The sequence below is a fragment of the Labeo rohita genome, chromosome 4 (genome assembly GCF_022985175.1).
Source record: "Labeo rohita strain BAU-BD-2019 chromosome 4, IGBB_LRoh.1.0, whole genome shotgun sequence".
Taxonomy (NCBI): Eukaryota; Metazoa; Chordata; class Actinopteri; order Cypriniformes; family Cyprinidae; genus Labeo; species Labeo rohita.
This window is the reverse complement of record NC_066872.1, coordinates 29,659,886-29,687,785: the sequence shown is the minus strand read 5'-3', so window position 1 is coordinate 29,687,785 and position 27,900 is coordinate 29,659,886. Positions and strand designations below refer to the sequence as shown.

Here is a 27,900-nt window from a genome sequence, read left to right as displayed (position 1 = left end):
AAATCATTCTAATATGCTGATTTATTATCAATGTTGGAAGCAGTTGTGCTGCTTAATATTTTGTTGGTATCTGTGATACTTTTTCAGGATTCTATGATGAATAAAACATTAAAAAGAACAACATTTATTTTAAATAGAAATTTCTAATAATGTAATACTACTACTACTAATAATTTTCTAATAATATACATTACCGTTCAAAATTTTAGGGTCTTTTTTTTTAAAATAAATTAATACTTTTATTACTTTTATTCAAATTGATGTTTTAAAAAATGATATTAAAGACTTGTATTGTATATGCTGTTCTTTTTAACTTTTTATTCATCAAAGAATCCTGAAAGAAGTATCACAGGTTCCAAAAAATAAAATAAAATAAAATATTTGGCAGCACAACTGTAGGGAACATTGATAATTCTAATTATAAATTAGCATATTACAATGATTTCTGAAGGAACATGTGACACTGGAGTAATGGCTGAGGAAAAATCTGCGTTGCATCACAGGAATAAATTATATTTTACAGTATATTATAATAGAAAACCATTATTTTATGTTGTAATAACATTTCACAATATTATTGCTTTTTTTCTGTATTTTTTATTTTTATAAATGCAGCCTTGATAAGCACAAGAGACTTTTGAACGGCATTTTAAAATAAATTATTTTGTTAAAGGTTTTCAGTTAGCCTGACGTTTTCATTTTAAAAGTTTCATTGAACAAACTATTGAAAAAGTGCATTTTCTCTGTGCTGACTATTAGGTCTCTTGTTAAATTGCAGTTATAGAAATCACCACTAGAGAGGGTGCTTGACTTTTCACTGATTTGAACAAATTCTTCGTGCTCAACCAATTACATCTGTGAAATCTTTACATGTTTTTAACATTTATTTCTTGCTTTTACATTTTTACACCAAGTAAACAGATAACAAAGCAACAAAAGTGAATATATTAAGTAAAAACCCCCAGCACCAATCTTCTACACATAAGCTACAGCATTTGCTCTTTTTTAGCCTTTCTATCCGGCCAGTGCTTTGTAGACATGCACAACAGCAGGTATCCAGTCACCATATCCTCAACAACTAAGACAGCTTGTAAATTTGAATCAAAATCAGAGTGCAGTATGATGTTAATGTCTCATACTTCACACACGAGTTCACTTACCAATGTGTGTTCTTCAATCACAGGCGTTTACTACCATCATGTAGTTGTTATTTGGTTAAAGCTTTGATAATCTTAAGTCATTACTTTAATGTTCTTGCTATTTAGCTGATTATTTTCATAATTTTAAACCCTGTAAAACTTACATAAAAGAGAGCATTTTTTAGCATGATTTATCTTCCCTTTAAAACCACTGATTGAAGCTACATCTTGCATGTGTTACAACAGAACTACAAAAATGGTTGCATAGGTGAACAACGCTCACAATCAAACAAAAATGAATCAACTACATCACTTTGGGTGGATGAAATGCACAGGAACAGGTAGAGGAGGGCTGGCTGCTTACTGGCACTGACATAACCCAAAATCGAATTCCCCTCTTCTTCAAGTTTCTTCTAGGTAGCTTGCGCTCATACATTAAAACAACTGCACAAAAACACAAAATACACTTGTGGGAAATATTCAGCATCAGGTAGTTAACTATATCATACAGTGTGTCTAACAGTGTTTCATTTGGGTTTTATACAGATTCTTAACTTCCTGGGGGAAAGAAGCTTAAAAGTGACTGAGAGAAATCAACTTTATTGCAGTTAAGTCACCTAAGAGGTTTTCTGAACATAAGGCTTCAGTGATGTATCTGCTTCCCTTTTTTTAATCAGTGACCCTGTTTAATCCAGTGTTGAAGAGTATTTGGACACTATTTGTGTCTCCTTTTAGCTGAGCAGCAGGACAAGAGAGTCTCTCCGCATGTTTGGCCATTTAATTATTATGCTTTTTTTTTTCCCATTTTCCTTTTATCGTCACCAGGGACTCCTCTGAGAACAGGTCTACTGTGTAGCTCAAAGCGGCAGTGCATAAGCTTTTCATCTGCAGAAATCTGCATTTGAATTGTCATTTACATTCTGATCCTTCTCTTTCAGACCATCAGTGCCAGTTTCACGCCTTGCCAGCCTTCATGTAAGTTGGGATGGTGCCACGCTGTGTCAATCCCTCAAAGCGTTTGTAGGTGTAGTTAAGGAAAACCCAGTCCTTGGACTTGAAGTCTGGTTCTGTTACATTTGTCACTGAAACGAGAGGTGACGAGAACAGTCAGAACAACAAACAGAGACATAAAATATATATATATATGATATTCTCATAGCTTCGTAACATTACGGTTGAACCACTGGTGTCACATTACTACATTTGTGGTCTATGCAGAGTCAGAAAGCTTTCGGATTTCATCAGAAATATCCTAATTTATGTTTTGAAGATGAATGAAGGTCTTATGGGTTTGGAACGACATGAAGGTGAGAAGGTTGTATTTTTTGGTGAACTGTCCCTTTAAATTTGGAGATGCACAATTTCAATGTGTATGTGTATTTTTGTTTATGTACAAGTTGTAGCTGATTATCAAAAATATTTTACAGTACCTGGCTGTAGAATGTCTGACTCTGGAAAGTCATCAAAGTTGGACGTATCATCGATGCTCTTGATGTCAATGGAAATTGCAGCAGGTCTTTCTCTGTAAGAAGGTAAACAGTTCAATTTCAGTTATCAGCTTCAAACAATGGTTCTCTATGATCATGTACACAAATAGCTTGATTGCATTAACGTAGCCAAAATAAACATTTTATTTGTCCTGTTTATCAACAGTGATTTTGCAGTTCTAGACGATACTGTGATGACGCAAGCAATGCAGTGTGTGTGTGTGCAAAAGCACCTGATATGCTCCCAGTCCACGGACTCAAAGAAAGGGTGGGATTTGATTTCATCCACACTTCCTGATCCAATCCTGTTTTCTGCATCTGTGCAATACCTAAAAACATAGTCAAACAGTTTGGTCAGATCAAATTACAAATAACCTCACGTAATGAAAAGCTAGTGTTTGAAAGCGGTGGCACTCTCTTTACTTGAGGGAAACAATCACTTTAACCTCAGAAGCCCAGTGGTGTTTTGTTTTCGAATTGTAATTCGACTCCTTTCTGATATGTGACCCTGGACCACAAAACCAGTCATGAGGGTCAGTTTCTTAAAATTGGGATTTATACATCATCTGAAAGCTTTCCTTTAATGTATGGTTTGTTTGGATAGGACAATATTGAAAAATCTGAATATAGAGAAAATCACCTTTAAAGTTGTTCAAATGAAGTTAGCAATGTATATTACTAATCAAAAATTAAGTTTCCATGTATTTACGGTAGGAAATTTACAAAATATCTTCATGGAACATGATCTTTAATTACTGTTCTAATGATTTTTGGTATAAAAGAAAAATTGATAATTTTGCCCCATACAATGTATTGTTGGCTATTGCTACAAATATACCTGTTTTGTGGTCCAGGGTCACATATACGGTTTGTGTTATGTATATAGAAATATCTCTGACCTAAGGATCAAGTCCTTGGCTCTCTCTGAAATGGGGACTTCAGGAGGGAAGGTTAGCGTTTCTCGCCAATTCATGACCTTCCTGTAGGTTTCCTGTGGCGTCTCGGAACAGAAGGGTGGGTAGCCTGGAACAGGAAAACAAAACAAACACCTGTTTTAACACAGGAAAAGACTACAGTAAAAGCCCTTCACAGAAAGAAAGGACTGACCTGATATGACCCGTTTGCTTAATGTTTAGAATCTGAAATTACTAACCTATTAACATCTCGTACATTATTACTCCAAGAGACCACCAGTCACACAGCTTGTTGTAGCCCGTTTGCATGAAAACCTCAGGGGCGATATAGTCTGGCGTGCCAACTGTTGAATATGCCTGTGTATGAAAGAAATAGAATCACTGATACTAGCAGAAAATTTCTGTTCTGTAACAAAGAAACCAACCTGATCTCATGATGATAATGTACCTGTGGGAAGTTTTTCGCAAGATGCAAAATACATACTGCTATGTACGTTTCGTGACATATTCGATGTGAAATGTCCACTGAGTGGCGCTAAAAGAGTGTTACGAATGTATATATGGTACGTTTCATGTGACGTTGGTTTTGTACGTATCATCGCAGTTTTGACTTGAAATGTCCATTGAGTGGTGCTATAATTCTAATGCTCTGTGACGTTTTAAAATGATGTATCATCTGCACTAAACTAAACCTACCTGACAGTATGAACAAAAGCGAATGTGATGTTAAAATGCAATCGTAAGCATGCCGTCTTAGCTAGTTGTTCCATCTTTCATCTTTCAGCTCTTTCATCGTGAGTCATGTTTTTCACAGGATTCATACCCAAGGATTCTGCATCCTAAGTCCAATTCCGTGCCGGCTGAGCTACCGAGCAAGCTTGTTACATCCAGAAATAGGTGCTCGCTGTTTTACTGCCTCTAGTGTTCATTTCTGTTGGAAACTGCAGTGATATGTGATTATTGGTACGTATTTTGCGTCTTGCGAAAAAGTTCCCACAGGTATGTTTTCGTCATGAGATCAGGTGGAAAGAAACACTGTCCTACCAGCTGTCTTCGGTTCTTCTTCCATGTTTCTGCTTTCCGCTTTGAATTCATGTTTTGGAAAGCTGAAAGAGGTGGAAACGGAGCAAATATGGTTAATTATTTTAAAAAATATATTTAATTTTTGCCAACAGGTCTATTTAAAACGAAGTAGTTTGCGCCACACTCTATATAAATAATAAATAACGTACACAAAGTTTAAATATAAAACACTGAAAATCAACAAACACGGTGGAACCAAATAAATAAGAAACAAATGTTAAAAAAGCTTCCAAAATCATCTTAGATAAACATCAAATGTCAGAAGACCTTCCACGGTCTAAAATATTTTTGCGATTATACTTTATGCTAGTTTAATAAATTAAAAAAATTTGCAAAATCAAGGAAATTTCTCTGGCATTTCTTTGTTTTTGCTGTACCGAATCGTGACACCGTGTCGTATTGAACCGAACCGTGAATTTTGTGAAACATTACACTGCTAATTTATTCCCAGTTTGTCAGGAAGTGATGATTTTGTTCTCTTTGACTCGTTGGATGGAAACAATGCTTATTCGCAAATGTTTAATGCGATATTCCAGTTTTGCACTTAAGTTAAATTCACAATTTTAGATGGAAACCCAGCTATAGTCAGACTGAAATGATCAGGAACCCTGCTGAAAATATTTTTCTGCTGATAACTTCTATATGTGACCCTGGATCACAAAACCAGTCGTAAGGGTCATTTTTTCAAAATTGAGACTTATACATCATATGAAAGCTGAATAAATAAGCTTTTCATTGATGTATGGTTTGTTAGGATAGGACAATATTTGACCGAGATACAACTATTTAAAAATCAGGAATCTGAGGGTGCAAAAAAATCAAAATATTGAGAAAATCACCTTTAAAGTTCTTCAAATAATGTTCTTAACAATGTATATTACTAATTAAAAATTAAGTTTTCATACACTTACAGTAGGAATTTTACAAAATATCTTAATGGAACATGATCTTTAATTAATTTCCAAATGATTTTTGCCATAAATGAAAAATCAATCATTTTGACCCATACAATGTATTTTTGGCTATTGCTACAAATAAAACCCAGCGACTTAAGACTGGTTTTGTGGTCCAGGGTCACATATTTGTAATTATTTGTAAAGAAATGCAGAGCAGTAGGTGCTACACACAGCCTGAAACAGCACAGGACTTGCTGAAATTTGCAACAAGGGAGGACGTTACAGCAGTGGTTCTCATTCTTTTTGACTCAAAGGCCCAATTATTTCTCCAGTTGCTTGTGATTTACTGAATAAGGATAAGGATTTTTATTTTCTGTATTTGTATTGTTTCTCTGTGTAACCTGTGCATGTGAGTTACTCACAGAAGTCACTAGGAGGGTTGTGCGTGAGGTTTCTGTAAAATTCAGTCCGATGGGCCTTCTTCAAGCCTGTGCAGAGGCCAAAGTCAGACAGTTTGACATGGCCCTACAAATCACAAAAACAGTCTGTTATGAGGTGTTCAGTTTCATAGCATATAATAGCCTTCTACAAACCCATTCATCTCTTTTGAACACAGTGACCATGTTATATTGTTTGTGTGTGAATAAATAAGAGATAAAGGCGAATTCCCACCCGTGAGTCGAGCAGCAGGTTGTCAGGTTTGATGTCTCTGTGAATGAAGCCTAGCTGGTGAATGGAGTCAATGGCCAGGACCGTCTCTGCGATATAGAACTGCGTAGCTTCTTCCGACAGCGTGTCTTTCTTCATCAGCAGAGTCATCATATCTCCTGAACACACACACACGAGTTACGGCCTCTGGACAGCTGCTCTAAAAATAGGACTTTCCATAGTGCTGCTATGGGCAGACTGCCTTTTCAAGTTGCTAAATCCCTAACTGCTACATCAGTAAAAAAACATGTGACATTTTGTACATCTGTGTTCACCTCCAGGCAGAAACTCCATGATGAGATACAGATTGCGTTTATCTTGAAAGCTATAGAACATCTTTACAACCCAGGCGCCATCAGCTTCGACCAGGATATCTCTCTCGGCCCGGATATGAGCCACCTGCCCCAGGGAGGAATACAGGTGAGGAGAGATATTATCAGTGGGTCGGTATGACAGACAGGTGAACATCTGAGATGGCTGAATTGAATAGAATCGAATGGAGTGCATACCTGCTCTTTCTCTAACATGTCTGCTTTCCTGAGGATCTTCATTGCGTAAATATGACCTGTGTCCTTTTTCTGAACCAGGCGCACCTGAATACAGCACATAATGAAGATTTCTGAAGAACCGGATGAGGTTTTCAATGAAATGTAAGTTCACTTTGCTTTACAATGACATCAAAACCAGTGTTTTTATGGCTAACTAAAACTAAAAATTAATAATAATAAAAAAAAAGTTAATTGAAATAAAGCTGAAAAAAAAAAAGAAGTAAATATTACATGGAAAAATGAAAATTTGCCTTGGAAACTAACTGAAATAAGTTTAAGTTGAAGTCCTAAAATCAAAATTAATTAATTATTTTTTTAATGAATATTAAAAAATATATAGAATAATTAAAAATAAAATTAAAACAAAATATTTACATAAAATATTTTATATAAATAAAATTAAAACAAAATATTTACATTAAAAATATATATATATATAAACTAACTAAAATTACTTTAAGATGAAGTACTAAAATTAATAAAATCAAAATTAAAACTGAAAAAAGAGAAATATTTAAAAAATAATAATTAAAATACTCACTAAAATTATACTCACTAAATTTTAAATTAAATCTAAAATTAAAATAACTGAAAATATATAAATAAAATATCATTTAAAGTTTAAAAATATATACATAATAGTTTATAAATAATATAACAATAACATTAAATACAATGACTGTTTCAAATCCATGAGAGCTGCCTAAATTATTGATCAGGATGAGTACAAACCAGTGTTTTTATTGCTAACTAAGACAAAACAAAACAAACAAACAAAAAAGTAAAATAATTAAAATAAAACTGAAATAAATATTACATGGAGAAATTAAAATTATTGTTGGAAACTAACTGAAATATGTTGAAATACTTTAAGTTTAAGTAATAAGTATTAAAATTACTCAAATCAAAATTAGAACTGAAAAAAAAAAAATAGAAATATTAAAAGAAATAAATAAAATAGTTGAATATATATATATATATATATATATATATATATATTAATATAAAACTGATTAAAAGCGACAATTTGCCTTACAAACGTACTGAAATAAGTATAAATTTAAGTACTAAAATTACTAAAATTGAAACTGAAAAAAAATGAGATTTTTAAAAAAATTAATTAATTAATTACAATTTTAAATAAAATTAAAATGATAACTGAAAATATACACATATAATAATATAATAACATAGATAATACATATAATATCATACAAAAATTATCCATATAATATCATGGAAAAGGCAATCCTAGAATGCCCTGTACAGTCGTCCATGATGGAGGAGAAGTTGAGAGAAAGATTATATGAAACATACAGTTCATTAAATAATGACAAATCCATATAAAACAGGTCTATGTTTATTGGAGTATTGTGTTGTTAATGTAGTTAATGTCAAACTCTATTGCAATCAATTGTGCGTTGAGTCTCCATGGGGAAATGTTATTTATGTGGCTTGCTAATGAAGAACATTATGAGCATCATTTTTATGAGCTTTCATTTCAGCTAGTAAAATAATAGACATCTAGAGACACACCTCTCCAAATGCTCCTCTCCCAATCACTTTAAGGGACTCAAAGTCATCGAGACCAAGCCGGGTCCTCTTGAGCCGCAGAAACTCGGTCTCCTTACGAGCGTGCAGAGAGCGCCTCATACTCTTCTACAACAAAAACACAAACTACTCACAACAATACACGTTTGGTCACACATTAAACATCACTGGCGTACTCATGGCACACAAAGCACACAGTCTGAGTCCTATTCAAACCACTTTGCAGATAAGCAAAACAGGTTTTTTGTTGACACTACTGGGATTATTAACTCAGGCAGTCATTTAGAATATGACTCTGTCTCTGAGGTAAGAATATCATCTCACCTCTTCATCAGGTAAACCCTCCTCATCCATCACCTTCTCTAGCTTCTTCTGCCTGAGAGAGAGGGAATAGACCAGTCACAACAAATAAGCTTTATTCTAATCAAATGATACGTGGAGTGACACAGGTGTAGTGGGTTGTATTGTTGCTGTGATTACCTCATCTCCCGCTCTTCGTGTTGGGTGAGGAGGGTGCTGTAGAAGTGCTCCAGCGTGAGTTTGGCCACCGTGACTCTCTCACGTGTATGGTTGCTCATCGGGAGTGGCGCTGCCATGCCTCCCGTCATGGCCATGCTAGTCTGAAACAGGAAAATCATTTGCAAAGCAGAGCTCTTTGAATACAAATGACTGCACCTTCACCAAAGAGGCTTACTAACAAAACAACCACATTTACAGTATGTCTACTATGTTTATGTGTGAGCAATTAATGATTACAACAATAACTGTGTAACTGATTAATCATCATTTATTGTAAATTACATTTTTTTTTAGATAAATGTAAATATTACAACAACAATAAAAATATAGCAAAATGATTCATTATATTTATAAGATATATTTTAAAATATTATTTTACCAAATTATTATTTTGTAAATTACAGGTTACAATTATAAATAGGTTAAAATATTAACTAAAACCATAAAAGAGGATTAATCATCATCATCATCGGGAATTACTCGTAAATTTACTATATGTAAATTAACTGTAATTTTTAGATAATATTAATGTAATTATTATTAATAATAATCATAACAGCACCATCACAGTGACCAACACAAATAAAAATAGCAACACGATTTATCATAACTCTTAGATTCATTTTTAAATATTATTTTAGCAATTTAATTTTTAGTAAATTATTATAGGTTAAAATATTAACAAACTATAAAAATGGATTAATCATCAGTTATCGTAAATTATATATATGTTTAGATAATATTAATGTAATTATTATTAATAGTCATCGTAACAGCACCATCACAGTGACCAACAACAATAAAAATATAGCAAGATTTATCATAATTATAAGATTTTTGAATATTATGATTTTATCAATTTAATTTTTAGTAAATTATTACAGATTAAAATTATAAATAAAGTTAGAATATTAACTAAAACCATACAAATTTAAATAACTGAAATATTATGAAATATTATTAATCATCATTTATCATAAATTATATATATTTTCAGATAATATTAATGTGATTATTATTAATAATAATCATAACAGCACCATCACAGTGACCAACAATAAAAAAATATAGCAAAATTATTTATCATAATTTATAAGATTTATTTTTGAATACGATGATTTTATCAATTTAATTTTTAGTAAATTATTACAGATTAAAATTAAAATAGGTTAAAAATGAACTAAAACAACAAAAAAGAGATTAATCATCAGTTATTGACTGATACTATATTATTTTTTAGATAATATTAATGTAATTATTATTAATAATCATAACAGCTCCATCACAGTGACCAACAACAATAAAAATGTAGCAAAATGATTCATCATATATGTAAGATTTACTTTTAAATATTATTTTATTGATTTTTTTAGTAAATCATTACAGGTTCAAATTATAAATAGGTTAAAATATCAACTAAACCCATAAAAGACGTTTACCTGAAATAAATAAACATTAACTGAATATAAATATAATAACTAAAATGAGAAAAAAAAAGCTAGTTGCAAAGGCAACATTTTTCACTTTTAATGAGCCAAGACATATTTAAAACCAAAAACACAACAGAATTGCTAAAATTTTAACTGAAATGTAAAAACTAAAAACCAAAAAAATATAAAATTAAAAAAAACAAACTCGCCATATTAATTTAAACTAGAATAGCATCTCAATAATACTAAAATAAAACTCGTCGATTTTAAAAAGTGGTCAGTTATTTCGTCCATTATTGGTAGGAGTGGATTTCGCTAATTTGTGAGAAAATGACAAAACACGAGATGGAATTTGGAATTAGCGATTTCAGAACGCTTTGAGTCAGATGAAGAAAACTATTCTGCCGCTCCATTCCATTAATTTCTGTGCTCCATTCCGTGCGTTGCTGCTGTTAATTGGATACCTGCAAAATTTGACGGTTTGGCTGCTTTTAACTATTTTCGTTGGGAGAGACGAACTATTTCAACTAATTTCTGACTGAAAAGTAAGTCACTCGATATTAATTTCTTGTTCATGGAGCTGTCTTTTAAGCAATACCACGGAAGCAAGAGTGTTGTTGTTCTGAATATCAAATACTTGCAGTTTTGTTCCTAAAAGCCGAATCGCAACCGCGCAATATTCAGTATAACAGCAGCCGTGCTCGCGTTATATTTCTTAATTAGCATTTTAACGTCTAAGCATTGTTTGTTTGTTTGTTCAATGTACCCACTCGGGTCTGAGTTGGCTCCTGCACCTGCTCATGCTGCGGTCACTGATGTTCAGATGAATTTGGGAAAACGCAAACTTGATTTGAGCGCGTCGGCCTCGCGTCTGCGTGCGTGACCTTGCGGACGTTGACATGCAGTTTGACAGGTTTATAAAAACAGATGCATTAACGTGGACAGCCCACACAGATGGTCACAGCGAGATGGTCATATTCAATGAAGACCGAAACAAGCCTCGTTTATCAAAAACGCACAAAATCGTGATGAATAGATATAACAATAGGTGATATAACAAACCAGCATTGCGATTGTTTGTTTAGTCGTCCCACATCTGCTGCTGTATCATTTATTATGAGCGTGAGCCTGCATAAAGCTAATGATTTACAATAGCAGCACTGTGATTTATTTCCACCATCATATCTCTAAAATCTCACCTCCCCGTCCTCCTCCAGATTAGACAGTTTGCCGGACAGCCGAGGATCAAAATAAGGATGAAATAAAGCCAAGTGAATGGCCGTCAGTTGAGCAGGGTGATCAGAGTGGCTCAGTGATCGCTCATGTTTATTCTCTATTCAGGCTGATGTTTGTTGAGTGCTGCGGCGGAGCTGCGCTGAATCTGATCCACCTCCCTACATGCGCTCACCCTGACAAATCAAGAGTCCCTCACAGCCAGTGACTGTTTTCCAAAATAAAAGTTGGCAAGAAAAAATAATACTACAATAGAATAATGGAGAATAATATACATGGACAAAATAGCCCATATAGTTACCCTTTCAGACCAAGAAAAACAGTTTAACTTACGTATGTTTTCATCATTGTAGTGTATTTCTATGTATTTATTTACATTTCTCTACATTTTTTTTTTTCAGAATATAAATGTCATTATTATCCTGTCCTAAAAAATCCTAAAAAAAGTCATAATTTCCACAATATATTAAACAGCAAAAAAATAAGAAGAAGAACCTTTATTAATAACTGAGCATCAAAACTATAATATTTAAATTAGAAGTATTTCTGAAGGATCATGGTGACTGCGGAAAAGTCAGATTTGTTTGAAATAAGTTTGTTGCTTATCAGGCTGCATTTATTTAATTAAAAATAAAAAAAATAATAATAATATTGAGAAAAACAATTTCAATGTATATGTTCTATGTGAATATATTTTAAAATGTAATTTATTCCACCGATGCAAAGCTGAATTTTCAGCATCATTACTCCAGTCTTCAGTATCACATGATCCTTCAGAAATCATTCTAATAGTTGGAACCTGCGATACTTTTTTCAGGATTCTTTAATAAATAAGAAGTTGAAAAGAACAGCATTTATTTCAAATAAACGTATTTTGTAACAATATAAACTATAATTTAAAAAGTTGTTGTCAGTAAATTGTTGTTCTTCTTTTTAAAAAAAAAAAAACTTTTATTTAGTGACATTTATAAAAAGTCATAGCAAAGACTTATCAATATAAAGAAAGAAAAGATTTCTATTTTATAAATAGATTAAATAAAACGCAGTTCTTTTAAACATTTTAGTTTTCAAAGAATCCTGAAAAAAAGAATCACAGGTTCCAGAAAAAGAAAGAAAAAAAAATTAAGCAGCACAACTGTTTCCAACAATAATAAAATAATAAATCAGCTTATTATAGAATTTTGTGAAAGATCATGTGACACTGAAGACTGGAGTAATGGCTGATCACAGGAATAAATTAAAATTTAAAATATATTAAAAAAACAAAACCATTATTTTAAACAGTACTAATGTTTCACACTATTACTGTTTTTTTCTGTATTTTTGATCTTGAATGAGCATAAGAGAATTCTTTAAAAACATTAAAAATCTTACTGATCCCAAACTATAATAATAATGAAAAAAGAAGACAAAGACAATAATTGAGCGCAAATAATAACTGATAATAACTGACCACCAAATCAGCATATTAGATTTTTTTCTGAAGACTGGAGTAATGGCTGCTGAAAATTCAGCTTTGACCTCACAGGAATAAATTACTTTTTAAAATGTATTTTAAAATAAAAAACGTTTATATTTTTTAATTAGGCTATAATAATATTTTAGAATATTACATTTTTCTGTATTTTGGATCGAATAAATGTAGACGTTTTTTAAAAATATTTTTGAAAAATCAATGATCATATATAATGTAAGTTTTAATATATAATAGTTTTTTTTCCCTAAATATAAATGCCATTATTATATAAAGTCAAATTATAAATATATACAAAATCTATATAATAGTTGTACAGTTGTACAACTTATATTTAGAATATTTAGAATATATATCCAAGATTTAGTGTCTCAAGAAAATACTTCACCAGAAAATACTTGGTTCATTCTTTATTTCAGCACAGATCACCTTTTAACTCAAAAGCATTTCAAAATTAAGTTTTAGGTGTACAATAAGACACATGGGATTCCTGTAATGCAATATTCACAGTGTCAGTAACAGTAGCATTTGAAACAATAACACATTTGCACTTAAAAATGACCCCTTTTGTGCATTTATACCTGAGCGAAAACACACATTACAAGATATTTAATGTAAGACAGTAAACATGACATATTTTTGTCATTTATTCTGACCAAGATTTAAAACCTGTTGTATTAATAATGCATAGATATAATAATTGTAAAAACAAAGTTAACAATAATATTTTTTGTTCAAGTTGCAGGACAGACGACTTAAAATCAAAAGTTCCCATAACAACCAATGAGAGACGTTTTCATGTCATAATGGTCATTTTTTAGTCCACAGATCACCTTTTTCTCTCATGTACACACACACCAATAAATTGTGCACTTTTCTTCTGCTTTGTATTAGAGATACAGTCACATGCAGCTACCAGCCATAAATCTCCCCTGTAATTTCACGGTTCATGAATCTCAGCTTCTGTTCATCCTTGTGTGGGTCTCATTCGATCCATCCTCATTGATGATGCTGATTTTTCAAGCGTTTTTGCAGATGGTTCAGAGACAGTGTGAAGACAAAGCCATAAAAGCCCAAGTGAAATTTAATGACTAAAGCTACATATACTTGTAGAAAAATATTGTGCTCTAGTCTAGTCAACTCATATTATTGCTAATAAAAACATGCTGAGTTTGAGCGTGTGCACTATAGGTGATTCTCCTGGGAGTTTAACAGGCTGTCTGTCATCGACGGATGAGTGCAGAAACTGATAAACAGGCTAGGAACAGCATGATGGACAAGCTGATTGCCGCAGCCCCACCGCAGTCCTTAGCATTTTCCTAAAACAGACCAGAGACACAAAATATGTACCAACAATCTCTGAAAAAAAGAGCAGCTGATCTTATTTTGCTCGCAGATAGTAATCAAAAACGTCTGAAAGCAGTCTAGCATGTGTGTGTGTTTACTTGAGGGTGGTAAGCGTGACAAGACTCAGGTCTTCTTCGTATCTTCTGAGATCTCATGCGGTCACATTTCACCGAGGCATTGTGTGCTCAGCGGTTAAGAAAAAATAAGCAAGAATAACAAACAAACCATAGCTTTATACCTTGGCCCACTTCACAAATATACTTGTAAAAGTTTTGGATGTTAAATGTTTACAGTGGCTTACTTGTTTAAAAGAACATCTATTTGATTTCCTTCAAGGTGCATCTGATACATGAATCATTTCTAATTAAGTAAATGTACTGGTTGCACCTTTAAATGACTAAACTGATCTCATTGAAAGCTGTGATTCATGTCCTCAGTGTGTGGTCTGCGGAGCCTGATTTAGCTGGGGTTTTAAGGATATATTTGACCTCTTTGGGCTCCATGGTGATGGGTGCGTATTGCCGAGAACAGTCGCAATCTGCCTGAATCACCACCAACAGCAAGTTACTATCAGGAATCTGATTAATTACAAACACCCTGCGGGCAATAACAGAAAGAAAGAAAAGAGAGACATCAAGCTTAGTTAATGACATTCTTATTACAGGCCAAGTTTAATAAAAGGAAACAAGGATGCTTTTTTAAACATTTCAGTAGCCACGAAATATAGATTGAAGTTGTCTGGCACCGTGTAGATGCTTACGAAATGAAGTCACGATGACCTAAAGAGGTAACCATAGCAACATATACTGTAAGGCTTCTTGTCTCAAGTGCTTTTAGCTAGAAACTGTACATCGACCTAACATAAATACAGTCATAGTGCTTTTAGCGCTAGAAGAAAGACAGACTGTGCCAGGAAATGACTTATAGATTAGAAATTATAGTTAAAACAGTGAACTTTTATGTTGTTGTATAATAAGCACACTCACGTAAACTAAGACCATGTACAAAATTTCTATAGCGCTTCAGTTTACAGTCCTATTCCTCATGTACATACTATGTACTTATTATAGTAATTACAATAATTATAGGCACTAACCCTGAACCTACAACTAAACCTAACCCTACCCCATGTAGTTACTTTATATTACAGAACTTTCTTAGGTAGGTACACTGTAAGTACATGCACTTTAAAATAAAGTGCCACTGAATTTTCTACATATTAAGTTTTTAAGTCAAGCACTAAAGACTTGAGAGACAAGGTGCAAGAGGACCATAATACTCCCAGCCATTATTAATAGTAAAATAAAGCAATATGCTTTAAAACAGCTATTAGAGGCATATTCTCTCTGTTAAACTGTATGTTATTTGTCTTTAACACTAGAGGGCGTCAAAAAGACAGGAAACTGTGAAGACAGTAGAGCTGTTCTTTTGCTTGACTAACTAAATACATTGATGCTGTGGTCCAAACAGGATAAATCTGCCTCCGAAGGGCACTTTGGAGTAAGAAACGATCATGGCCATCATATAATCCTTAAAAATAAAGGTGCTTCACGATGCCATAGAAGAACCTTTTTTTGTTTAAATGGTTCCATAAAGAACCTTTAACATCTGAAGAACCTTTCTGTTTTACAAAAGGTTCTTTGTGGCGAAGAAGGTTCTTCAGATTATAAAAAAGGTAAGAAAGAGACGGTTCTTTAAAGAACCTTTGACTGAATGGTTCTTTGTGGAACCAAAAATGGTTCTTCTATGGCATTGCTTGAAGCATCTTTATTTTTAAGAGTGTATAAGGGTTGTTCCAAATCAAAGTGCTCAAAACTTGGCACTTCAAATGGCCCTTCGGAAGGAAGGATTTCAAAGGTACAACTGATGTACCCTTCGCTCCCGTGATTTTTTTGTGCAGGCTTAATTTTCTTAAACTTTAAGTTCAAATAAATAATAGATAACTACATAAGTTCTTCTGGTTACAATTTAGATTAAGAGTCAATTCTCACCATTACCTAGCTATTATCTATGAAATAACTATATTTTTGCCTCAGTATACTCGTAACTACTGCTTATTAATACTTTATAAGGTAGTTGTTGACAATTAAGTTTAAGAATTGGGTAGGATTAAGGATTTAGAATAATATCTTGCACAGTAAGACATTATGTGCTTTTAAGTAATAATAAACAGCCAATATACAAATATTTATGCTAATAACCAACTATTTAATAGTGAGAATTGGACACTAAAGTGTTATTAATATTCTTATTAACTCGCTAAAATATTTGAAGTAAGACGGATACATAAAATTCGTGCATTTTAAGGTTAGACCCTACAGTCTATACACAGTATTAAGCGCAATTACATAAGAAGTAACTGTAATTAAATTACAGAAAAGATGAAAGTAATCCCTTACTTTACTTTTTCAAGAGAAGAGTAATTAAATTACAGTAACTAATTACTTAGTAACTAGTTACACCCTACACTGATAGACAGTAATGCAACTACCACGTTGGTTCAGAAAGGTATTAAGGACAGCGTTAAAATAGTCCATGTGACATCAGTGGGTCAAGTGTAATTTTATGAAGCTATGAAAATATGTTATGTGCGCAAAGAAAACAAAAATAACAACTTTATTCAACAATTTCTTCTCTTCTGTGTTATTCACTACATGTTCAGGAGAGTACCACGGTTGCAAGGTTGAACCACTGATGTCGCATGGACTATTTTAACGATGTCCTTACTACCTTTCTGGGCCTTGAAAGTGGCAGTTGCATTGCTGTCTATGGAGGATCAGAAAGCTTATGGATTTTATCAAAAATATCTTAATTTGTGTTTTGAAAATGAATGAAGGTCTTACGAGTTTGGAACAACATGAGGGTGAGTAATACAGGATTTAAATTTTTGGGTGAACTATCCCTTTAATTGGTTCAGCAGGATAACCCAGAAGTGCATTCCAAGGATTTATAAATCTAAGAACAGCTTTAGGTTCTCATAATTACAACTTCACATTTCGCAAATCTGACTTGTCAAGAGCTTATTAATAAAATATATACTAAATTACATAAAATCTATCTGTGGTCAAATGATCTATGTGTGTTCTTACTTTTGACATCTCCCACACTTGATCAAGCTGTTGGTTTCTTTGATTGACGGCTCGTAGATGAAGCTGGGATACTCAGTGTCACATGGCTGCAGCATGCCTCCCTTTGACTTCTTACTAGCTACAAAACAAACCTACAATTATCCTTCAAGATAAATTAGAACATTACAATGCAGTGTCTTTTTATTTTCAAATGCCAAAAGCTGTCCACCTTTTTCTTTAACGTGGAAGTAAGCCTATGGGTGAGACTTCCGGTTCGTTATCCGCTATAGGGAAATAACGAGAAGAATAACAACAACTGTTTGCACTACAAACCAGTGTGTTCATAACTAAGATAATATATTAAAATAATATGGTTAGACACCAATTTGCAATATCAAGCCGCAAAACGTTTTGTATGCGGATGAGACCGGAAGCCTGACCCATAGAATTTACAAATGGCCACTCCCACTTTTACGGGAAGAAAAAGGTGGATAGGACACTTTCTTTATACACTATCAACAACAGTTTGAATCGAATAATCTGACTAAATCTGCTGTCTTTTTCACACACAGCTCTAGCAATATCACACACAGTGATGGCGACAGCACTTACATGCATGGAATAAGGTCTTGGCTGTGACACATCGAAATGAAGGAGAGTCACAGAATTAAAGATGAAGAAGGAAGACACAGGAACACCCATACAAACAGGTGAGGAAAACGAATGATGAAATGATGGTATTACTCTACACTGAGCTTTATCTTTACACATACCCTCCGCAAAAGGATCTGAGTGCCACAGACTGTAGATGTTGAAGTCCAGTAAAAACCTGGCAGAGAGAACATGTCTGATTTTACAAGGGATGAACTGAGTCACTGATGATCTGAAGCACAGAAAGCGTTCTGAAAAACAGCCACACTTACAACAGGAAGTTCGATAGGAACCATCTCAGTGCTGCCAAAAGATTATAAAAGGGCTGAGGGAGGAAGAAAAGAAAAGCTGTAAAAGAATGAAGCTGGCATCATTTCATTTCATGACACAAATCATCTAATCTTTCTTTCTCTACACCATTACAAAGGGTCAGGGTGTGAAGGCCAAGCCTTTATTAAGCTCAGCCGTGACCTGTGACCTCCAGTCACGCACGTTGGATTGCCAGAACAGCAATGTAACGTTTCAAGAGTAACACTGATAGCATCCGATGGTTGTGTTCTGGTAGACGTTATTCAAACAGACAGGACAATGCTTACACTTAGCAGGGGTCGAGCGCCGCTAGCAGAGTGAGGATTCACCTTACACATGGCCTGATAGTCATAGAGTAGCACTCTGTGGAAAACATGCGGTGACAGCGTTTACACGTTAATGCATTACATCACTTTTCAAGAGGTTTCGGAACTCACAAAAATGTTCTCATACCTTTTAAACATGCCCATTTTCAAAAGCTGCGACATTACCGACCCATCAATTTCCCCTAGAAACCTGCCAACCTAGAGAATACAAAAACACGTGGCTTGAAGACATTGTAGTTATTTATTATTTATTTCAACAGGATCTTTTTCTCGTTCACAACAGGAACAGTGACAGCTCAGAATGAATGCGACTGCATTAATTCTTATTTTTCCATAGGTACGCTTACTTTACTGTTCAATAAAGCACTGAAATCAAATTTTAAACAGCGTTTGGCCTCTGTAAGGCTGCAGGCCCACATCAGAGTCAGCGTTTACCGCACCCAGCGTGCTGAATTATTCAGATAACCCCTGTTATCCCTCCCCTCCTCTATATTTACCCTGATGATGCACTGTTCTCCCTCTCTGTGTGTCTCTCTCTCTCATAGGACCGCTGTTAATGATGGAAAACACCTTGTGCATTTATTTATTTATTCATTCATTTCCACAGTCACTTTCCTATGCTGAGTCAACATCAAACAGAGCTTTTTTTAATCTGTGTTATTCACACCATAAAAGTCCTTATTTAGGACCCGTTTTATTTCATGACTTCATTATTATTATTTTTTTTTTTTACTTTGACCTGTTTTCAGCTGAACCACTTAAACGGCACTCTAGATAAAATTTTACTGCGTGTCATTTCCCCATTTTAACCTAAATCTCCAGGGGTTGAATGACTGCAAACAAACACTAAAGAGGCCTTTTGTAGCTTATATGTATGTATGTATGTATATATATATATATATATATTTATATATAAATACAGGAAAAAAATGCCATTTTGTGAAATATTATTGCAAATTAAAATAACAGTTTTCTATTTTAATATACTTTACATTATAATTTATTCCTGTGAAGCAAAGCTTAATTTTCAGCATCATTACTCTGGTCTTCAGTGTCACATGATCCTTCAGAAATCATTCTAGGTTGTTGATTTATAATTAATGCTGGAAACAGTTGTACTGCTTAATATTTTTGGGGACATGTGATACTTTTTTCTAGGATACTTTGAATAAAAAGTTAAAAAGAACTTGTTTATTCAATATATAATTCTTGTGTTACAACATACACTACCATTTCAATTTTTTTTTTAAAGAAATTACATTTTTTTTATTCAGCAAGGATGTGTTAAATTGATAAAATGGATAAAAAGTGATAGTAAAGATTTATATGTGACCCTCGACCACAAAACCTGTCAAAAGTAGCATGGGTATATTTGTAGCAATAGCCAAAAATACATTGTATGGGTCAGAATTATTGATATTTCTTTTATGCCAAAAGTCATTAGGATATTAAGTAAAGATCATGTTCCATTAAGATATATTGTAAATTTACTACCGTAAATATATCAAAACTTAATTTTTGATTAGTAATACGCATTGCTAAGAACTTCATTTGGACAACACTAAAGGCGATTTTCTCAATATTTAGATTTTTTGGCACCCTCAGATTCCAGATTTTCAAATAGTTGTATCTCGACCATACATTAATGGAAAGCTTATTTATTCAGCTTTCAAATTAAGTAAAAATCTCAATTAAAAATAAAGACCCTTATGACTGGTCCAGGGTCACATATTGTTAGAAAAGACTTCTATTTTAAATAAATGCTGTTCTTTTAAACTTTATTAATCAAAGAACCCTGAAAAATCATTCACAGGTTCCAAAAAAATATTAAGCAGCACAACTGTTTCAACACTGATAATAAATAAGCATATTAGAATGATTTCCTGAAGGATCATGTAACACTAAAGACTATAATAATGGCTGATGAAAATTCAGTGCTGCATCACAGAAATAAATTCTATTTTAAAGCATATTAAAATAGGAAACCAATATTAGAAATTGCAATAAATATTTCACAATATGACTGTTTTTTCAATATTTTTGAACGAATAATTACAGCTTAGATGAGCATATATAAACACACTCATATGTTTTGAATTGGGCTGTGAATGCCATTTCATGTTGACCTTAAATTGTCACTTTAAGTGCTCTTACATCAGTCCTGTCCTTAGAGATGATGATGAAGCCATTACTGTCAATGACGTAGCAGTTAATATCCTGGACACAAAACACAAAAAAAAAAAGGATTTGTCACATTGAATTAGTTTCATGGAGGACCTGCGATACATATTTTTACAGATATGTCCACAAATGCTCTAGATACCCAGCACTTATGCACTATAAATACTACACTGTAAGACACTCACCGGATTATTAGTACAGCTTAGAGGACAAAGCCCGTCTACACCTGAACACTGCGTAGAAGAGAGAGACAGACATTGATGAAGACAGACAAACAGAGCCGATGATGATGATATCTTCTTAAGTTTTTTATGGTATTGTGTTTATTCTCATATGTGACCCTAGACCAAAAAACAGTCAAAAGTAGCACAACTGTTTTTTGCACCCTCAGATTCCAGATTTTCAAATAGTTGTATCTCGGCCAAATATTGTCCTATCCTAACAAACCATACATCAATGAAAAGCTTATTTAATCTAAAAAAACAAAAAATATACATACATCTGTGTCATTCGCCTAATATCCATCCAGATAATATGAAGCAGCAGTGAATAAAAGGGAAAACGTTAATTGATATGAAATCACAGGCTCAGGACTGATAGCTTTAAACTCAACTGCTTATAACATCACTGTTCTGCCTTTGAGCTATCACATGATCTGTGTAGGCTCCGGTGTGCTTTTACTCTAGCCACGTATCAGATGAGAACAGGTACAGGAGAAGCAGAAACAAGCCCTCTTGCACGGACCTGTGAATATTTACTATAACTAAAGATCCATACGTTATATATCTTAATTTAAGCATTTGTGTGTCCTTCTGAGGGACCATTGTTTCCCTGTAAAAATACTGAAACAACCTTAAAACAAGATTAAATAAACGTATTATGCTTTTTAATATACACTACTGCTCAAAAGTTTGGGTCAGTAAAATTAAATAATAAATGTATAACAAATGCATCAAGGATGCATTAAATTAATTGTAACAATAATAAGTATCCATGAAGACTTGAACATTATTACTAAAAAAAAATCTATTTCAAATAAAGGCTGTTCTTCTAAACTTTCTAATCATCACATAATTCTGAAAAAAAGTAGGGTTGTCAAATGATCGATTAATTGCATACAAAATTAAAGTTTGAGTTGGCCTAATATATGTGTGTGTAATTATTATGTATATATAAATACAAACACATTGATGTGCGTGCGTGTGTGTGTGTGTGTGTGTGTGTGTGTGTGTGTGTGTGTATATATATATATATATATATATAAATATATATGTGTGTGTTTGTGTGTGTATTTATTATAATTTGTATATAATTTACACTATATATAAATGTAACATTTTGTACATAAATAACATTTCTCTTAAATATATACATTAATTTGTGTGTATTTATATATACATAATAATTACATGCAGTACACACACATATATTAGGCACACTCAATTGTTTATTTTGTATGCGATTAATCACGATTAATTGTCTGACAGAAGTTTCTACAAAATATTAAATGGCACTGACAAATATTAAAACAGCTTTCAATACTGATTATAAAGAGAAATGTTTCTTGAGAACCAAATCAGCATATTAGAATGACTTCTAAAGGATCATATGGCAGTAAAAAGTGCTAAAAATTCAGCTTTGGCATCACAAGAATAAATTACACATATTAAAACTAAAAACATATTTTAAATTGTAATAATATTTCACAATATCACTATTTTTACTGTATTTTAGATAATATGTAGCATTGGTGAGCATAACACATTTTTTCCAAAAACTTTTGAATGGTAGTGTATTTTCTTTCTTTCTTTCTTTCTTGCTTTCTTTTTGCTTTAAGTTAAAGGGATAGTTCAACAAACCTATAAGACCTTCGTTAGAAATTCTTAAATATAGTCATTTTTTTTGTTTTCTTTGCACACAAAAAGCTTTCTCGGAGCTTCATAAAATTAAGGTTGAACCACTGATGTCACATGGACTATTTTAACAATGTCCTTGCTACCTCTCTGGGCCTTGTCAGTTGTGTTGCTGTCTATGAAAGCTCTCTGATTTTATCAAAAATATCTTAATTTGTATTGTGAAGATAACCAAAGGTCTTACACTTGAGCTATCCCTTTAAGTTTATGCTTAAAAATGTCAATGGGGTAGGCTTTAAAGATACTCTCATAATATTTGATCTTACACAACTTTGCTTTACAAGTAAATTTGTCTTGTTTTAAAGAGGATGTATGTTTACTCTAGCGGCAAAACACTAACAATAACCTTGCGCCATTTACCCACATGAACATTGCACTGCATGTTTCGTTTTATAGTGTGTGCCATGTTGATGATCCTTACAGATTTATTAAATGAATTTGGATTTTAACATTTAACACAAAACTGTAAAAATAATCACTGTGGTGTTTCATTAGCTTTTACTTCAATGAATAAGGTTTTAGTCAATATTGCTGCAGTCAGGAGTGAACACAGACCCAGTGGTAATGTGCCAGCTGAGGTGGAAGAGCGTTCAGGGAGGCATGGAAAATCCCGGGGGTACGAGAAAAAAGAGAGTGTCCTCCCTGAGGAGGATGTAGAGAGCGATATCGCCTCCGCTTCCCATTCTTTTCGAGTGCCTTCTGGCTTCTCCCACCCTTCTCTCAACACTCAACAGCTTCTGTTTGTATCATAAATGTCAAACAAAAGCCTGTGCTAGGGGTGTCACCACTAACATTATTGTGTTTGTCTTCACCTCCCATCACAGAACGCACAGTGTTTACACAGATAAGACACATCCGGCTAGTATCATACACGCCTGTGTACATATCCTTGTGGAGACATCCTGTTGACATTTATATAATATAATATAATATAATACATAATATAACATAAAATTTATATTTTAAATTAATATAATTTATTACATTTTACCTTCGTTTATTGATACTTTTTCCAAGGTTAGCAAAACTCAGCCCCAAAAATAAACATACAAGCAATAAATTGTAATTGCAGTAGATGATTTGATATATTTTAGTACCTGAGTGGCTATGGACCAAAGCCTTTTTTCCAACATCTCAAGAGACATCTGTACACCAATGGCTATGCAGGCAAGAAACACAGACAGAAAAATCAGAAAAGATCATGATTTTAATATTCAGTTAGTATTCTAACATGTTTGTAGAAATGTATATGTGAACAGTTGACTAAGACAAGACCCTGTTGCATTCGACTGGGATGTTATCCCAGCATGCATCAGTGGCCGCCCACTCTCACAAGCTTAAACATACAAAATGTGCTGATATTTTATGTCTCATTCCTGATATATTAAACCTGATATCTCATTCCTCAACCCTATACCTCATACTTCAGTTTATTAGCTTATACCCAGTACCTCATATATCAAACCCGATACCTAATAACTCAATCTGTACATCCGTGTCCACATACTTCTGCTTTTTACAGAACAAGGTTTTGTTTTTTAAGGACTTTTGATGTTTGATGACTCTGCGTAATTAGTAGGACGGTTCGAATTTGCAATGAGCTGACGGGTCTGATTAAACTGGAGTAAATTGTTCGTTTGAGTAAAAATCTTTTAACTTCAATAATTCAGAAAGAGAGAGAGAGCGGAGTAGGACCATCTATCATACTGAAGCTAATTAATAGAGTTGGATAATAAAGAGCCAGAGAGTGGAAGGCAGTGTTGGTAATAGCTGCTCGGGGCAGGGAAGATGGCTAGCAGAGGGGAGACGGTCTCTTGAACGAACAGACGTGTATTATAAAGCTCTAGACCCGGCAGACATACTGTAACAACACTGGAAGATTACAGTCACCATGTCTTCTCTAGCGTCCTAAAGATTTGGACAACCCTGCAATGAAAGATTACCCAAAAATAGTGACGAGCGAGCTCGCAGACGCATCCCAGCGCAGTTAGAAGTGTGAATGACGGAGGACATGTGACTCCAGCAGAGCAGATAATTTAGTAAATACCCAGTTTTCTGAGCTTCTGTCATTCTCTTTTCCACACAAACATCCCACACACAAAAACAAACACAATGATGTGATACAGCATGAAGCCTCAACCAAAGCCTCAGAGCGACAGCACGGCGAGAAATCAGTCCTACTTTAAAACAGATTTTACCATTTGATGGTTAAGTACAAATCCTTTAATGAGGGAGCAATAGGATGTGAGGGAGAAAAATAGAGAATGTGTGAAATATATGTGGCACTTTCTATGAATAGGCTACAAAAACAGAGTGTGAAACATCTAAAAAAAAAAAAAAAAAAATCAGTGAAAAGAGGTTTTTAACCTTCAGTAAAATGAACGTCAATATATAAGCTGTTATATATTATATTTAATATGAGGTTTGTATAAGATTTTTATAGGCCTGCAACTAATATGTAAATGCAGTTTAAAATCATTTGTGTAATTTTGTTCATACACAGCAATAAACAGTAAGTCATAATTATCAGGCAAAATGTAATGCAAGGGTTTTTTAAACATAAGGAAATTAATGTGCACAAAATGGGTGACCCTGTTAAATATTGTGTTTTTGGTCATTATAAATACAATAAATGTAGTTAATATTATAAAATATCATTGTCTTAATCATTTAAATTAATTTGATTAATAGAAAATAGACATTTGGTTTTTGAAACCAGCTTGATATGTACATTTTAAATAAAAGTTACTCTAACATTTAATAGGATTAATGGATTTGTATGGAAGCCCATTTCCGCCACTGAATAAAAAAATTAAAAAAGGTCATTGCAAGTTTTTAGTCTCACAGTTCTGACTTTTTTCTCAGAACTGTATGATATAAACTCACAATTGTGAGTTATAAAGTCAGAAGTGTGTGATGTAAACTCACAATTGTGAGTTATAAAGCCAGAATAGCATGATATAAATAGAAATTGCGAGAAATGAAGTCAGATTTGCAAGATAACTCGCAATTCTGACATTTTTTTCATGCAGATGCAAGTTAGCATCTCACAATTCTGATTTTCTTCTTGCAATTCCGAGTTTATAACTTGCAGTTAGGACTTTTTTCTTAACATTTTATGTCATAAAATCATAATTGCGAAATATAAATATCATGCAGATCTAAGAAAAAAAATTGTGAGTTTGTATCACGCAATTCTGAGAAAAAAAGTCAGATTTGTTAGTTTGTATCTCAGATCGGATAAAAAGTCACAATTGCGAGATATAAACTAGCAATTCTGAAAAAAAATTTCAGAATTGTGAGAAAAAACTTCTGAATTGTGAGATAAACTCGCAATTACTTTATTGTATTTTTTTATTCAGTGGCGGAAACAGGCTTCCGTAGGATTTGTGCCTCTAATGCTTTCAAAATCAAAAAATCATGAGATATAAAAGTGTACCATATTTGTGGAATGTACGTCAGAGTATAATCAGAGGGAAAGAGGTGTGTGTTTTCACGAGTATGTGAATGTGTGCTATTTCAATCATGTAAAACAATACCTTGTTAATTAAGAATAAGATTCTTCTGGTCGTAATAAGCTTAATGTCCAGCCCTCAGCTCATGTGTGTGGGTTACTGAAGAAGAAATGAACTGAGTGTGTGTGAGTAAATTGTATTTCATTTATTGTTTTAACTGGTTTACTGATCTGTGCAGTAGATTTGAATATTGTATGGTTTAAATCTTAGCTTAATATGCATTAATATGCTAGATTATATTCATGTATACGAAATTATGCTAATGTAGTTAATATCTATTTGAATACGCCAGGACTGAACTGCAGGGTGTGTGCGATGGCAAACCACAGCAGCAGGGTCTTTACATTGCAGATTATCACGAAGAGCTCAAGTAGCATACGCTAACAGTGAGTCAAAAAAACACCCTCTCAATCCCCCCACCTCTCTCTCTCTGTTTCTTTCCCTCTGTTGCTTAGGTAACATGATGTCAGCGCAGCCCCTACCGACACCTTAAAGACTCACCACCAAAATATGACACTGTCCTCAACGTGAGCAGCACACACGGGATCATCAATGTAAGCACCCACATACACACTTCATAACATACAGAGCTTCTGATAAGGAGAGAAATGGCATGGTAAGGATTTAATGGAGCTGTAGTGCTTTTTCTTGTCAATGTCTGGCATGTGAAAGCATGTGGGCGGCACTGAGGTCCTTCTGAAGTACACGGTGTGTTGCAACAGCCCACAACACACAGGAGGTAATGCTTCTGATGTCGCAGAATGCTTTTCCTCTTATAAATAGCTGCAATGGATGCATTTCTCCTTTTTTCTGAGGTGCTGGTGCTGCAGCGTGGCCTGCATGCCCCTATGCATTATTCAGCACACCAGGCAATAGCAGGAATGTTTGTATATGTGGATGACGTTTGGTCTAGTTAGTTCATGTGAACAATGGCCAGAACATGTATAATTACATTCCTGTTACATGATGTCAGCACTCTGATGACATCACAGAGTGTAAAATGCATCACTGCTGGTGTTGGCTACATGTGATTGGATCGATCTGTCCATTCATCTATCTAGGCTTGCATCCATTCATCCATCCGTCCATAACAAAGGAGGAAGAATCTTTTTTTTCACATGCAGCCATTAAAAGACGTGATGTTGCATGATGATCTACTTTTCTGTATGCGTATTTGATACACTATAGGTCGAATAGATCTACATTATAGATAGATAGATAGATAGAAAGATAGAAAGATAATATATACACTATACAATAGACAGATAGTATATACACTAAACGATAGATAGATATATAGATTTAGATACTCTGCAGATAGACAGTATATACACTATACAATACATAGATTTAGATACTCTGCAGATAGACAATATATACACCATACAATAGATAGATAGACAGTATATACACTATACGATAGATAGATAGATAGATAGATAGATAGACAGATAGATTTAGATACTCTACAGATAGACAATATATACACCATACAGTAGATAGATAGACAGTATATACACTATACGATAGATAGATAGATAGATAGATAGATAGATAGATAGATAGATAGATAGATGGATAGATTTAGATACTCTGCAGATAGACAAT

The 27,900-nt window shown here is 33.5% G+C and overlaps 2 protein-coding genes and 1 long non-coding RNA gene across 8 annotated transcripts in view; 1 reads left to right on the top strand and 2 right to left on the bottom strand.

Moving 5' to 3' along the window:
* Positions 1–863: 863 nt before the first annotated feature.
* stk38l (serine/threonine kinase 38 like) lies at positions 864–11,691 on the bottom strand. 2 transcript variants are annotated; one of them, XM_051107829.1, is made up of 14 exons: positions 11,475–11,691; positions 8,807–8,946; positions 8,651–8,702; positions 8,312–8,434; positions 6,737–6,820; positions 6,503–6,626; positions 6,192–6,346; positions 5,942–6,044; positions 4,585–4,646; positions 3,780–3,897; positions 3,526–3,649; positions 2,860–2,955; positions 2,570–2,661; positions 864–2,221 (listed from the first exon to the last, which is right to left on the bottom strand). In XM_051107829.1, exons 2-14 carry the CDS (start codon positions 8,938–8,940, stop codon positions 2,094–2,096), a joined length of 1,395 nt encoding a protein of 464 aa, XP_050963786.1. In that variant the 5' UTR covers positions 8,941–8,946; positions 11,475–11,691; the 3' UTR covers positions 864–2,093. The 2 variants fall into 2 exon arrangements, with proteins under 2 accessions (XP_050963786.1, XP_050963788.1); XM_051107831.1 differs by lacking the exon at positions 11,475–11,691 and adding an exon at positions 11,046–11,180.
* LOC127164119 (uncharacterized) lies at positions 6,742–27,063 on the top strand. Its single transcript, XR_007827597.1, has 3 exons — positions 6,742–6,877; positions 17,970–18,107; positions 26,748–27,063. It is a non-coding gene; the product is annotated as an uncharacterized LOC127164119 (long non-coding RNA).
* Positions 13,386–27,900, bottom strand: part of cacna2d4a (calcium channel, voltage-dependent, alpha 2/delta subunit 4a) — a 46,697-nt gene continuing 32,182 nt past the window's right edge. For 2 of the 5 annotated variants that reach the window (XM_051107823.1, XM_051107825.1), the window contains 13 exons: positions 23,875–23,936; positions 21,364–21,378; positions 21,050–21,097; positions 20,838–20,900; positions 18,811–18,881; positions 18,645–18,720; positions 18,321–18,373; positions 18,171–18,226; positions 18,010–18,030; positions 17,419–17,536; positions 14,811–14,926; positions 14,428–14,510; positions 13,386–14,301 (listed from right to left, as the gene is read on the bottom strand). In XM_051107823.1, coding sequence (XP_050963780.1) covers positions 14,206–14,301; positions 14,428–14,510; positions 14,811–14,926; positions 17,419–17,536; positions 18,010–18,030; positions 18,171–18,226; positions 18,321–18,373; positions 18,645–18,720; positions 18,811–18,881; positions 20,838–20,900; positions 21,050–21,097; positions 21,364–21,378; positions 23,875–23,936 — 878 coding nt within the window. In that variant the 3' untranslated portion in view covers positions 13,386–14,205. The remainder of the gene's footprint in view (positions 14,302–14,427; positions 14,511–14,810; positions 14,927–17,418; positions 17,537–18,009; positions 18,031–18,170; positions 18,227–18,320; positions 18,374–18,644; positions 18,721–18,810; positions 18,882–20,837; positions 20,901–21,049; positions 21,098–21,363; positions 21,379–23,874; positions 23,937–27,900) is intronic. The other 3 variants (XM_051107824.1, XM_051107827.1, XM_051107826.1) reach the window with 2 other exon arrangements.

What these genes read in the sequence shown, in the direction of transcription:
- stk38l (XM_051107829.1), bottom strand. Translation starts at nt 8,940, where the DNA reads ATGGCCATGACGGGAGGCATGGCAGCGCCACTCCCGATGAGCAACCAT. An exon ending in AGAAGAACCGAAGACAGCTG is followed by an intron (nt 3,898 to 4,584) that starts GTAGGACAGTGT and finishes TTTCATACACAG; the next exon opens with GCATATTCAACAGTTGGCAC. An exon ending in GTCAGACATTCTACAGCCAG is followed by an intron (nt 2,222 to 2,569) that starts GTACTGTAAAAT and finishes CTCTCGTTTCAG; the next exon opens with TGACAAATGTAACAGAACCA.